This window comes from Oreochromis niloticus, linkage group LG22, assembly GCF_001858045.2.
Source record: "Oreochromis niloticus isolate F11D_XX linkage group LG22, O_niloticus_UMD_NMBU, whole genome shotgun sequence".
Classification (NCBI taxonomy): Eukaryota; Metazoa; Chordata; class Actinopteri; order Cichliformes; family Cichlidae; genus Oreochromis; species Oreochromis niloticus.
Window position 1 is genome coordinate 8,489,056 of NC_031985.2, and position 14,934 is coordinate 8,503,989.

General features: G+C 39.0%; 1 protein-coding gene across 1 annotated transcript; it reads right to left on the reverse strand.

The window, feature by feature from the left end:
* Positions 1-717: 717 nt before the first annotated feature.
* On the reverse strand, positions 718-13,891 carry LOC112843554 (class I histocompatibility antigen, F10 alpha chain-like). Its single transcript, XM_025902464.1, has 7 exons — positions 13,759-13,891; positions 11,613-11,873; positions 3,864-4,142; positions 3,129-3,422; positions 1,068-1,160; positions 898-915; positions 718-740 (listed from the first exon to the last, which is right to left on the reverse strand). The coding sequence occupies exons 1-7, from the start codon at positions 13,823-13,825 to the stop codon at positions 718-720; spliced, it is 1,035 nt and encodes a 344-aa protein (XP_025758249.1). The 5' UTR covers positions 13,826-13,891.
* Between the last annotated feature and the right edge of the window lie 1,043 nt (positions 13,892-14,934).

The window sequence follows — 14,934 nt, forward strand, 5'->3', positions numbered from 1 at the left end:
ACCCCACCAAATACACAACAACATAGCTATACAGAATTAAGATTAAGATCATTACTGCCATGATACATCAGCATCCTAAATGAGTGGTGTATAACCCAAATATACCACATTTTCATTTCTACATTTGTTTTTCTGTCATAAGGACAAGAAGTGTAAACAGGATTATGTTTACCTACGTGAAGAAAGAAAAGAAACTGTTTTTTTTAGATCCTCTCCATATCTTTATCAGATAGCACCTGTAATCATCCCTCTCTAAAGCATCTACGCAACTGCATTTAAAAAGAAGCAATTTGTATTTAATAATCTTAACCCCTGAGGTAAGACTATTAAAGATCTTAATTATGTGAAATTTGCAAATGATGATCTAAGATAAAACAATCAGCAGAGTACATTTCAAAAATCTAACAAAAACTGAGTTTGTGATGGCGCATTCATTCGTTATTTTCATGCGCTGTCTTTCATCATCTTCTGCTCTTCACCTACTGTCAAAAAAAGAGAAAAGAAATACTGAGTCTGTTAGATGTAGCATAATGCAGTTACTCAGCGTTCAATTTCTACTTAAAATCTGGCTCATTTTTATTTAGTTGTTTCAAATCACGCAATAAAAAACCACATACATGAAAATAGGATTTCATCAAAAAAAAAAGTTTGACAGATGCCACTACTGTAAAGTTTGGTGTGCTGTGACAATGAACTCACTTTCATTTGGTCGGAATCTTAAGTTGATGAAGTGTCAGAAGCTTAAAACAAAATATGTGAAAATGAGAATGAATTCAAAGAGAAAAATATTTTTTTCCTCAAAGTTATACTTTATACATATACAAAACATAATAATAATAATAAGGTCAAATCTAGCACCTAAATATGCTAAAAAAAATCAAAATGTAAAATACTTACTATTAGTAGGTTTAAATCCTGAAAAACAGTGACAGTAATTAAGTAACTTATTCAAGAATAAAGGACATAAAAATGTTATCTGGTCTAAAACTAAACATTAACACAAAATGATACAGCCATATAGGAAGTAAAATTAACTTTATGCTGCAGATATGTGTTTTGTTTGTCACCTTTATACTTCTTTTGCCACATATAGACTCCAGCTATGACTGCCAGGAGCAACAGGCCTGCGATGACACCAACAACAACACCAACTGGAAATTCTGAAACCAAAACATCTACATTTTATATTACAGTTTGACCGATGGATAATCGGATTAAAATCATAAATCATGATCACTTTGAGATAAAAGCAATATTAAAAAAAATCTTAAAGTGCTAGAACAAAAACATTCTAACAATACAGTTTTTTTAATATATAAAATAACTTTGTCCAAATAGATCAGTTTTGCTGCAGCTGTGAAGACACCTAAAAGTAAGTTATTTCGTTAATTGAGAACAGAATAATCTTCTTCTTCTTCCTAGTGGTTCTAATCCCACGATGCAGGGTCCGCTGTTTTGCACGCCTTCCTCCACTTCTTCCTATCCAGGACGTCTTCCAGTGTAACGTTCACAGCCTTCATATCATCTTTGATTCGGTCCATCCAGCACTTTTTTGGTCTTCCTCACAGCCTGTTGCCACCCAGATCTAATTGCTGGGCTGTCTTTGCGATGAAGTTCTCATCGATACAGACAACATGGCCGTACCATCGGAGCCTTGCCTCTCCCATCTTGTCTGTGATCGGTGTCACTCCCCATCGTTGCCTGACATCTTCGCTCCTCGCTCGGTCGAGTTGTGTGAGACCCAGAGGCCACCTCAGCATCTTCATCTCCATGGTGTGAAGAACTTGTTCGTGCTTGGTCGTCGCTGGCCAGCACTCTGACCTGTAGAGTGCCACTGGGTGCACGATCGACTTGTAAACTTTCGCCTTGGGATAGATTGGCATTCTCTTGTCGCATAGGACTCCACTGACCTGACGCCACTTCATCCACGCTGCATTGACACGGACTCTGGTGTCTGGTAGAGTTTCGCAGTCGAGGTGACAAGGGACCCGAGGTATTTGAATTGGGCGACTTTGGTCAGCTGCTCGCCGTTGATGGTGATTGTACTGTTGGTCTGGGGGCCGCATCCAAGGTACTCAGTCTTCTTGATGTTCAGGTGCATGTTGTTTTCAGAGAGCCGATCTTTCCACACTTGTGTTCAGGTTTGTAGGGCTAGGCAGTTTTCTGTTTCTGATAGGCACACATCATCTGCATACAGAAAGCTCCATGGATGTGGTGATTGCAGGTCAGCCATTGTGGTGTACATACAGAGGGTGAACAGCAGGGGCGAGAGTGCCGAGCCCTGGTGAATACCAACGGTAATCGGGAAGGCTGGTGATGTTCCACCGAACATCGGACCGGGCTTGTGACGTTACGATAAAGCTGCTGAGTCCATTTCACATAGGCTTCCGGGGCGCCTTATGTTTTTTGAAACCAGAAAAATATGCTGCTAAAACATAAATAAATAAAAGGAACACTTCAAAAACATCTCAATGGGGAAACATCATGCTGTATATCTATAATGATATGGACTGGGTAATGTGTTAGAAATGAAAAAATGCCATGTTGTTTAATGGAAATTACATTTGTTCGAAGTTTAAAGTCTCTTTATTTATCTCCCTTGGGAGAAATTTGCTTTGGACAGATGGGTTACACCGCACAGACCCATTTTTCAACCTATCGACCTACAGAGGGCTAAATTTAAAGACGCTCTCAAAATCTAAGCAAAAAGAAATGTGGCAGGCTAGGCCATTTTGCCAAAATTGCTTTGCAGCATCTCAAAATTGTACTCAGTACTTTTTATGCCCCCATGTCCTTGTATACATGGCTGACAATGTCAGGTCATTGTCCTAATGAGATGATGGATGTCGTCCTGCGAGATCTATTCTTGATCTGAACCAGGGCATTTACAGTGACCAGACAATTTACACCCTGCCACACTGTCTTTAGTGTTTCTAATAATGTCAAAAAAAGATACAAATATGTGAAAACATAGCCCAGAGCTCAGATAGACCTAGACAAACTTACAGATAAACAGAAAAATGATCGTAGTTTTCATCATCAGGTTATCGTGCACATGGAATAACAAAACAGGCCTGAGGAAAAAATATATGTGATGTACTTAATAAAGAGTTTATTTTGTGGATTACCTTTTTTGGTTACTTTGTTCAGTCTGGTGACAATGTCCTCATTCACACCAGAGAGCTGAAACACACAGTCATACTTGTCCCAGTCTTCAGGTGTGACTGATGAAAGATCTAGATCAACACTCATCTGGAAGGTCCCATCATTGTTGGGAAGAATCTCTCCTTTGACTACACCCTCATGATGCTCCTCTCCATCTTTCCTCCAGAACATCTCAGCTCTGTTAGGATAGAAACCTGTAGCGTGGCAGTGAAATTGAGAGGAAGAAGTCTTCTGTAGGAGAGACACTGAGGGAAGAACTGGAGAGTAAAGAGAAATAAATTTCATTATTCTTCTTACTATTATTATTATTTCAGTGACACTAATATTACATTTTCTGCTTGATGCAATGCAGTCTGAAAGCCTTAGTTAAACAATTTCATATAAATACCTTGTGAATTATAACTAACATGGAGGGGAATAGTACAAAAGTGAATAAAGACATAAGAGATGTGTAAAGGGAGTGAGAAGCAAATTATAAAGGCTGGTAATTAGGTTCTTGGAAAGACAAAAAGTCACAACAGAACAGAAATGAGAGACATTATTTCTAAGCAGACAGTATAGCAGTGCACTGAGCCTCAGAGCACCAATGGTAATGAAGACCTTTTTCATAATGGTGTATGATACAAAGCTGTATTATAAAACACATTAGGATGACAATGCATTGGTTCCTTACACTAAAGCTAGACAGGTGATTTTACCTTTTCTCATCAGAGAACTCCTCCCATAGCTCACATACTTCTTTAGCCAATCAGGACAAATCTGGGTGAGGTAGTTCACCTTCTGTGCAATAAAACCTCTGTTACTTTCCAACTTGTGTTTGGTGACAATAGCTTGCGGTACTGGAGTGATAAATGTTTCTGTCTTCATGTCGAATGATAAGAAGTCCTTTCCATCATAACCATCTTGTTCAAATCCTTTCACCTCATTAGTCTCATCATCCCATTCACAGCCGTACATCCACTGGTAAAGGTGAACACCTGAGAGAAAACAGAAATAAAGATAAGCGATTTAACTTTCCATCCTGTCACACTTGACAAAATGAACAGGGTATCCAGATCTTTGAAATTTTATGTGACTGTTGATTTATTTTCTCTTGCAGAAAGTCTACAGGTGAGGGCAACATGAGGACTCATTCCTGCTTTTATAACATCGCTGCTCAAAGCCATGAGAAATGGCTCTGTACATCCTCACGTGTTTTCTTTATATAAACATGTAGAGTTACATGTATGAGCCGTCAGGGCCAACTGTGATCATGTAGTTATGTCTGTATTGTGGATCATTTTGGAGATAAAAGTCAGTATTTTTAATTTACTTTGTCTTCTTTATTTTGTACAAGGGAAAGTTGATTAAAGGTTTTAACTTGAAGATTTAGTCACTGTGAGTTTTGTGGGTTAAAGTGAGGAAATATCTCCACTTAAAAAGTACACAAAACAGCACATTTTACAGCTTTTACACAAAATGAAGAGCGTTGCGATTTATTTTAAGAAAAATGTTTGATTAAAAGTGATAATTGTTTATAGCAATTTTCCGTCTTGCTGTCATGTGGTCGTTACATCAATCATTACGTCACCAGGTCGGCTGGTTGGGTAGCGCTCCCAGGAGTGCAGCGCTAGTGGTGAGATCATCAAATAAAGCCGACGGGTGTTTTGATGCCCCGCCCACACATCTTACAGCACATGCTTTGGAGGCAGTGAGGAGGAGGAGAGAGAGAGAAACCACAGGAAATGGTTTAGAGGATCAACAGGTGGCGAAGGAGGTGAGGAGAAGACGGGCAAAACTATCTGATGCATGTGCGGATGCTGTCAGGAAGCGGCTGTGGATCCACCATGTGCTGATGGTCTGACTTCTGAATTTCCCAAAGCCTTCTCTAACGAGTCGTCTCCTTTACTTTATGAAGTCGTCACAGAAGGGTTAAAAAATGAACAGCTATCCACCACCATGACTCAAAGGTTAACTATAACAACTCCTAAGCCTAAGAAATATCGATCAACAGTTGGTGTCCAGTTTGTTTACGCAACAATAGCTACAAAGTTTCTGCTTTTATTGCAGCTGCAGAGATGATGATCCTGGACTCAGTTACTGATGAGACACAATCAGGCTTCAGGCACAAAGACACAACAAACAGTGTCAGACTCGCTCTAGATAACCTGGATTATCCCGAGATGACGAGCAGTAACGATTCATCCTGTTTTTAAACCTCTACAAAGCCTTTGATCAGCGGAGCATCGTTTTATCTTTAAACACATGTAGCTTCACTCATTATTTCTCTGCTTCAGTCCAAACTCCAAACAGTAACAGCTGGAACAAACTGATGGCGCTCCATCCCCACATTTAACCTGTGCAGAGGAATCGGACGAGGCTGCTCCGCCTCTTCCTGTTAGCGGCTCAGCTTCTACCAGACATGTAAAATCATGTGAAGTAAAAGGATCTGCGTCACCGGCAGAGAGTTAATCGCAGCGCGGCTCGCTGAGGCCGCAGCTACGATTTAGACGAATGAAGATGGAGTCTGAGCTGCTGCAGTGAACAGTTTCTCCAAAGCTTCCAGATTTTACCTGAATATTAATAAACGTGAACTCATCACAGATGCTCCAAATCTGACCTTTGTAATATCTCCATGAAAAAACAGCTTCCATGTTTAAGAATATGAATCACTGAGGATCAAATGAATGAATCAAAGTTTGATCCTATAGAAAGAGTTAAAAACAAATTCGTCTCTTTCACTGAGAGGAAGAGTTTTGACTACAGCAGGAGTCTCTGGTGTCCCTGAGGCAGCGTTGGCTCGACGCCTCCATAATAAACAAAGACACTGACAGGCTGCTCTTCAGCTTCATGAGGACAAACACAAGACGTCACATTAGAAAAACAGTTCTTATGAACTCGATGTAAACGGTGGGCTGAATGTTTCAGATTTCCACACTTTAAACAGCACATTTAAGATAAACTGGCTCAAACAGCTGATCAGAAGCCCCGCCTCCATCCTGAGCGCCGCACCTGTTCATTTCCTCTCTGAGTCGCTGCATCGAGTTTTTCTCGTGTGTAACTTTGGATAAAATCCCCGTGAACACGTCGGCCTCTCATCGCCAGGCTTCCTCGTCACAGACTCTCATCTACAAACACAGTTTGAGCCTCACAGTTATTTTATATGGAACAACAAGGATATTTGTCCAAGAGGAAATCTGTTTGTCTGAATGTTGGTTTGATAATATGATGATGTTGGTAAATCAGCTGCTCCACACAGACGCTGAGCTGCTCTCTGTGAAGAACTCCAGTTAAACATCATCTGTGGCTCCAGGAGATGATGTCACAGCGTTTGGTGCTATTTAAATATCAGCAACAGTTCAGACTCAACATCTGTCCTGTTGTCTCCATCACACACTCCCACTGGGAAAACTGGTTTGTTCTGGTGGCTCTAAAAATAACAACAAATCTATTGGATCTTTATCCCAGAGAAACACGAGCACGTCACCAGATGCAGTTTGTGTTTGGAGCCGTTTGGTGGATGAAACCTGCAGCGACCTGATGAGCATCTGATTACCAACAAAGTTCAAGAAGTTTCTTTAAACTCGTTGATAGAATTGATGTGAAAACGAGCTGAAAGCTGGATTGAAGCAGACGCTGATGTGAGCTGGAGTTTCTGGAAGAGTCGCCCAGAATCTGTCGCACGTTTTGGTTTTTGCACTTTTGTTCAGAACTTTTGGTCGAATCTGTGAAGCTTCTGTTGCAGAAAATCTTCTAAAGGTTTTGTTTTATTTTGGAAAGATGTTTTATTTGCTCTTCAAACTGAGCGTGAACAAACTAACAGCACCAGCAGAGATATAATGGACCTGGTTGTTTTATGGGCAAAGTTTCACGTCCATCACAGCGAGTATACTGGGATCACAGCGAGCATACTGGGATCGCAGCCAGTACTGGCTGCGATCCCAGTATGCTCGCTGTGATCCCAGTATACTCACTGGGATCAAAGCGAGTACACTGGGAGACGTCCCTCCTTTCTTTGTGCGCTCATGAATTCAGGCCGAACGTTCGATCAGTTAAAGACTCGAAGGATCCTGAAGCTGTTCAAACTCTGCTGTTTGTGACAAATAAACATGTTCAACAGAATCTGTTTGATTGTTTCTTTCTCAGCGTTTCTTCATTTAAATAAATGTTTTTAGACGTTTAATAACTGACATCAAACATGTTTGTTTCCCTGTTTGTGTTTATTCATTTTCAAAAATATATTTTGTTTTGCACTAAAAACAAGAAGCTGCTGTGGATCAGCTGCTCGGGGTCTTCCTGTGCGACCGCCTGTTATCAGCTGCTTCGCTGTGAGAGGGGCGTGTCGGAGGAGCGACCAATCGGCAGCGGGCGCTCTGACGTCTGCTGACGACAGCTTAACGTCAGCGTCTGAAAGCGGACGGAGCGACGTTTGAAATGTGAATCAAACCGAGATTTAAGACGAGCCGCTGATTTTAAGCTGAGCTCCACGTCCACGGCTGCTGCTCCACTGATGACCGATCAAACTGCGCCTGCTGCTGATTGGCTGATAAGACGTGAGGTCACAGCCAGGAATATATTCAGAGTCAGAAAGCGGACTTTGTTTCACTGACGTCGTCTTCGGCTCGTTGGTGACGTGAGTTTAGACTCGGGTTACGTCACAGCTGATGACGAGCGCGTCTGTGCTCGCTCTGCTCAGGTGAGCCGCACAGACAGGTGTCAGGCTCCTCCCCCTCTTATGCCCTCCCCCGTCTCTCTATCCCTGTCGTGCATCTCAGCGATCACTTCCTGTCTGGAGCTTCTAGAAATAAACTAAGAGTGTAAGTGGAGCCTTTGACGCCATGTTTGTTCACATCCACGCTCTCTCCTCTTTAACAGGAAGCTCCACAGACTCGACTCCCGGCGGCGCTCCGTCCTCGTGGCCTCGAGCCGCTGTGGTTCTGCACGTGTTATAATAACAGTAACGATAATAATAAAGGTTTAACAGAAACAAGCAGCGCGGTTATTCTCGGTGCAGCGTTTCGCTCTGGCTGCGAGCGCCGTGAGAATCACGCCGACGTTCAAACTTCATTTTCCAGCTTTTATTAATAATAATTAATTAGTGCTTGTAGTGATCAGAGAGGTGGAGTGGAGGACGGGTGGAGGCTTAGAAACAACAGAAGAAAAGATGGATGTGCACCAACCAGAGCCTGTAGAAGGATTTTAACCATGTGATGTTTTATTATGTCACACGGTTAAAATCCTCCAATGGGAGCTGTTTGATGACCTCATCAGCCTCTCACGCTGTGCGGCTCACACCGATCACGTGATCGATCCCTCGGAGAGCTCGTTTACGGCTCTGCAGCGAGGTGGGAGGAGTTATTTTATTCTGTGCATCAACATTTTACAGCTGCGCTTATTTTACTTTAAATTCTATTTTTAAATTCTACTGTTACCATGAAGTTTGAGTGTTTTTCATGATTTTTTTCTGTTGCTGTCGTCTTATTGTGGAGTTTTTAGAGGCTCACACACTAAAATCTGTTTTTATTTTTGAAGTTTTTCACATCAGTTCTGTCAATAAAACACTTTGATTTGAGTTTGATTTGTTTAAAAAAGGTCATTTAAAAAAAGGTTGATTGACGTGTGCAGTGGATGAAAATCTTATGGAACAGCTTATTTTCTTTTTCCTGTTTTAGAAATCGTGTCGCAAAGCTGCTGTAAAATGTTTCATAGTGACGGCGTCGTCTCAGTGAGCGGTGACGTCACACTCTGTGCTCAGACAAGATGGCGCCGCTCGCGCTCTAAAAACTTTAAACTTTAATTTTTAATCCAGTTTCACATAAAGTTTTAAACCTGTGACAGTTTTTTGAAAGTAGGCGTCCATGTTGTAAGTTATGTTTAATACATGTTGCTGCTGTGAAGAAGCTGCTAATGAAGATTACACCTTTATGCTATGAGGTAGGTCAGCGCCCCCTGTGTGTCTGTCCAGGTAACTACATCTTGTAATGGATGAATGAGGGTGATCACAAAGAGACATGAAACTGTGAATTTTATGAGACCAATTAAAAAAAGTATGTTAAGGGTTATTTTTGTAAACTAGTCTTAAAATGCCACCTAAATAATCTGAATACTTTCAGCCAGTTTATGGCAAATTTACAGCATTTTAAGACCTTAATTTCATTGATTATAATTTCAGGTTTTTAAGTATCTGAAGGAACTGTTAAAGTTAAATTGTCTGTTAATAAAAACTTGTGGGACCAAAAAATATTCAACATAAAGTGAAACTCAGATTTACTCTCATGTAAAAATGAGACAAAAATCAGTGTGAAATCTTCCTGTTGGTCTTTGTGCTGTTTTATTGTTATAAGTCATTAAATACTTATAATATTTATTTAATTTGCTGAAATCTGGCTGAAAGAATAATTCACACCATGATTTTGACTCTGGGCCACTGGTGTTTTTCAGCGCTGTGACCAGATCAAAATTTTCTTCTAAAAACATTAAAACGTTCACATTGATGATATCATTGAATGTGCAGCACAGAGACCTGTGAGCGCTGCTGATGCTGTGATGAGAGCAGACAGTCTGCAGGTGAGGACGACACGAGGACTCACTCCTGCTTTTATAACATCGCTGCTTTCAAAGCCACGAGAAACAACGCTTTCACATCAGAACTGGGACGCGCTACGCTCTGCTTGTACGTCATCGTTTTGATGCCGCTCGACGTGTACTAGATGCACCTGCTCCTGTCATTTTAAAACATACATCTCTCTGACTTTATATCATCTAGGGGAGTCTGTGTTGTATTATGTTCAAATGTTTAATAAAAACATGTATCGCTCATTCATAAAGAAGAAAGCTTTGTAACTATCCTGACTAGTGACGAGTGCGTTGTTTCCACAATGCTTCTCCCCCCCCCGAGGTCCACAGAGCCGTTGATAAGCCACAGCGTTGCTCGGCGCAAATAATAGACATGAATGGGTTTCAGAGCGCTGCGCGTGCCGCGTCCTATGTGAGAGGGCTTAAACGCCACAGAGCATCGTCAGTTATTTTTTTCACATGAACATGGAGAGTTACATTACATCTAGGCCAAAATTCACCGCTTTTCCAGCCAGTCTGGTTAAGAAATTATGTAAAAATCACAGTTTATTAGATCAGGATGCTGTAAAAGTCTGTGAAAAGCCCGTCAGAAGGCTGGATTTTATAACAGCAATGTGCTTTTAAACACCTCTTTATGAGATGTTTAAAAAAAGGGGGGAAAAAAGATGGCTTTCTTCGGTCATTTATGGAACCTCTGCTAATGAAAGATAATCTTGGGAACATTTCCTCATGAAAACGGGCTGAATGTTTGCTTCATTTCACAATATTTGATGCATTTAGTTCAATATATTTAGTAATTAATGAGGATGTTTGCTGGTTTACAAAATCATCTCAGAAAACAGTGAATTTCCTCATAAATAACTCAAATATAAGTGACAGTGATCTTCAGCGCATTAAAGTGTCAGGACTGTTACTCTCACATGAATGTTCATTAAGATGATTCATAAAGAGGGCATGTTCATTGAGCTGTCTCTACTTTCACCCTGATACAAACTCAACCCTGTTTGATTCGACTTTTTCCATTTTTATATTAAATAAAACATCAGTGTGTGTTTAATGGAATCTGAAAATATTATCTGAGGCAAATGTAAAAACTGTGACGTTGCAGAACATTTATCATCTACTCTGGATGATAAATTATGTGTCTGACATATTTCCTTTTTTATAATTTATTACAACATGTGATGATTTGTAAGGACGATTAAACTGAGACACGGAGCGACTTCCTGTGAGCTACAGGAACAGACAAACACACTAAGATGGATCCTGAGCAGCAGACTCAGATCCTGATCCTGGGTTTAAGTTTCCATCCTCTGAAACTCTGCAGCCTCTTATTGTTCTAACAGAATCGTCTAACTGTGAGAAAACTACACACCAGACTGTCTGAGGTCTTTCTAGAAGCTTCCACTGAAGGAGAGTTTCAGTCCAGGATTGTTTTTATTAAAAGCCAAATATTAGTTCACAGTAATTGTAAAACAAATAAATCTCAGACTGATTATTTAGATCCTGCAGGAGATTATTTTCTGATTAATCAGTTCATTGAGAATTTGTAGCAAAAACAACCATCAAAGTTTCAGAGACAAAAATCCTAAATATAAACAGAAAACTGCAAATATAATTAATTTTTACTTTATTATTTTAATACCTTGATCAACTAATCAGTTAACTGACAAATTATATCAGTTCATACAAACATGATCATTAAAGCTGTTTGAATTAAATTAAAGCTTCACAGACTGTAGTTCTACATTTATTACGAATTATTATTTTAATAATTTTAATCTGTAATCTCAATGAAATATTTAATGTGTGCAAACCTGTTTACTACTGAAAACAAAACACACTGAAAACATTAACAGCAAATATCAGTAAAAAATGAAACATGAACAAACCTCCAGTTTGGTTGAAGCGAGGCTTTAAAATCTCAATGTTGGCTTTGAACACCTGCTGGGCACCCCTGAAGTTCCCAGTGTTCCTCTCCCAGTACTGTGGATCTGCTGCATCGTTCACCCAGTCCTGTTTGGGCACAGCTTTCTCCGTGTTGCTGTCATAATAAACCATCTGAGCATCATCAACCATCCCAACAGCCACAAACTCTGGGAAGTTTGGGACTTGAGAGGACGCAGTGTAGAAATACTTCATAGAGTGGGTCACTGTAAGAAACAGTTAATGTTGTGAGATCTCAGGAACACAGATTTATAAATCACGATATTTCTAAAATAACGCAACAAGAAAAAGAAAAAACACTACAGCACATTAAAGACATCCTGTAATAATCCTGCTGTCCCTTCAATAAACACAAAATAGATTTATTAATAGATATTCAGTGTTTAATGTCATTTTCTGATCCTCTTTTCTTCAAAACTGTAATTTTGTGTTTTGCAACAGTTTCTAGTTTGAACCTGATTTACACAGAAAGCTTTAAAGTTTTAAAACTGGTGTTTATCTTTCAGTTTAGTTTAATTCAGTTTTCATGATTTATGGTTTGAACTCATTATAACTTTAATTTAACTAGATTTTTATTTTCAGTGTTAAAGAAAGTACACATTATTTTTAATCTGTTTTTCTTTTGTTAGCCGCTGTATGAACTGTAAAGTTTTTTCTTTCCTTTTTCTGAATCAAGCAGCAGGACTTCTAAAGTGAGTTGTTTTCTTTTTTGTTTCAGTTTTTTATATTATAAATTATATGATTTGATTTCATTGTTTTGATGTGACTGTCCAGACTTTTTTTTTTTTTCATAATTTCTGTAATGGGTTTTCTAAATATTAATACCCATGCTTCTTCTTTGTTTATATTATTTTCATAGACTTTTGTCAATTAATGCACATTTAAAATTGTTACAGAAACTTTCCAATATGTTTGATCAATAATATTATCAATAAAAAACTAATGTTAAGTAAATATTATTGGGGGATTATTATCTTAAGCATTTTTGATTTTATCTTTTATTCTGTAATCAGGTTTGCAGGAGAGTTTTCAGTTATCAAAAGTACATGGATTTGTTTGTTTGTTACTGACCAACGCACATAGTAGTTTAAAACGCTTCTCATTAGCGCCCCCTGGTGGAGGAGCGAGCGTGTTGCAAAACCTTTCAGGGATTTCTCACCTGAAGCTTCTTATTGATCATTCAGCAGTGATACCAACATTAACTCTTGCTGGTATAACTCCACGATATTATAAAGCAATAATGACTTAATTTGTATCACAATTTAGTTCATCTGAATTCTATTTAATTTTATTTATATGACGCCAAATCACAACAAATGTCACATCATGGAGCTGTTACTGAATCAGTAACATCAGAAAAACAGTGAACTTAAATCCGGGCGTAACTCGTTAGTTACATCATGTGTGCGCATGTTCTTCAAACAGAAAGTATTCACATCCATAACGCTGGTGAATAATACTGAATACAGTCTAAAGCAGCAGTCTTTTACCTTTTAATGAATTCCATCAAATGACATGTGGCTCTACATATACTGAACAAATAATTAAATAATTAAACACTTAAATTTTAACAGATACTTTGTGTTAAACACACTTTAGTGAACTTTAATAATCAGCTGTTGTGTGAAAATGTTTTTAATTCCTCGTGAAATTAAAATGGTTCTCCGTTTTTAAAGATCACCAGATTATCAACGAGCCTCCTCACTGATCTTTTATTCGTTGGACTGAAACACAGCAGAGCCACAACCTTTAAAAACGCGTCATGAACGATTTAAAGACGGAAATCACCAAATGTTTTGGACAGAAATCTCCTTGTTTTAATCTTTGCCTTATTTATTTATTTATATTAGCTAAACGTAATTTTTAATCTAAACTTTAATGTTTATTATTAGGGATGGAAGAGAGAAACAGACGATTTAATTACATGTATAAAATGATCGATTGTTTCTTAACACTGAAATTATCTACAAGGATCTATTATAATGTTTAGCGTACAGGAACTCTCAGGGGAACAAACAATCTGTCCATTTGTATTTCAAATTACATAAATCTGACATATAAAAAACACAAAAACATTCAAATCACACTGACCTGCCGCTGCCCCCTGTATTCCCAGGAGAAGAAAGAAGATAAAGGCCTTCATTGTGACCATAAACATCCAAACTTTTAACAGACTTTGTGTGTTCGCTTGTCTAGAAAACGAGCCTCTGCGCTTCCAGCTCACTTATCAAAGCTAAAATAGGAGAAAACGAGGAGAACCAGGAGGTACGTCACCACTGGACTCCATCCGAGCCAATAAGAATTTACTCTGACAGTAAACGTCACTTAAATCTAGGGTGAGCGCACCCTTTAAGGTTATCAACGAAAGTGAAAGTAAAATATCTTCATATGAACCATGAATGATGAAGGGAAGGGTTAAGGCTAGTTTAATCTGGTCTTGTCTTTTTTTAAAAAAAACAAACAAACATTTTTTTTAACATATCACCATTAAATAATGTTTACTTCACAAGTTACTTATAAACGTGTTTGTTTCCTGGCATTAGTTTTGTTTTGGGCAACAAATAATAATTCCAGTGAGCCCCCTCCCCCCTCCTCATTTCATGATTTGGGTTGGTCCAGGTGTGCGTTCCTAGCTGATGCTAGGGGATGTTAAGAGTCAAGTCTGGGTTTCAAAAAACGAACAGAGACAGACGGTAATTAAACTCACAGCAAAGTCCAAACGAAAGAAGCTGCTTGACTTTCCTAGTGTTGGTTAGCTTACTTCATTTTACCCTATAACCCAATGTGACATTTTTCAGTATCACATCTAATAACCGTATCATTAAAAATAGTAAAATTTAACAGAAAATGCTTTCAGTTATCTAATTAATCATACACAAAATCAAAAAATTATTTATCTAAGCACAATATTGATCCTTAATTTTTTTTAGTGCTGGCATGATTTTCAATGGTAAAGTGGTGGTACCCATATATTTATATATTTGGGTATAAATAAAACTGAAAACCAGCACGGTGGCACGGTGGTTAGCACTGTTGCTGCACAGCAAAAAGGTCCTGAGTTCAATTCCAACATCAGGCCGGGGTCTTTCTGTGTGGAGTTTGCATGTTCTCCCCGTGTTTGCGTGGGTTCCCTCCGGGTACTCCGGCTTCCTCCCACCGTCCAAAGACATGCAACTTGTGGGGATAGGTTAATTGGATAATCGAAATTGTCACTAGGTGTGAATGTGAGTGTGAATGGTTGTCTGTCTCTGTGTGTTGGCCCTGCGA

Bases quoted from the DNA above. Each gene is read 5' to 3' on its own strand.
- LOC112843554 (XM_025902464.1), bottom strand. From the start codon at position 13,825: ATGTTTATGGTCACAATGAAGGCCTTTATCTTCTTTCTTCTCCTGGGA. The intron at 3,423-3,863 runs GTAAAATCACCT...TTTACTCTCCAG, and splicing joins GAGTTCTCTGATGAGAAAAG to TTCTTCCCTCAGTGTCTCTC. The intron at 1,161-3,128 runs GTAATCCACAAA...TTTTGGTTTCAG, and splicing joins GAACAAAGTAACCAAAAAAG to AATTTCCAGTTGGTGTTGTT.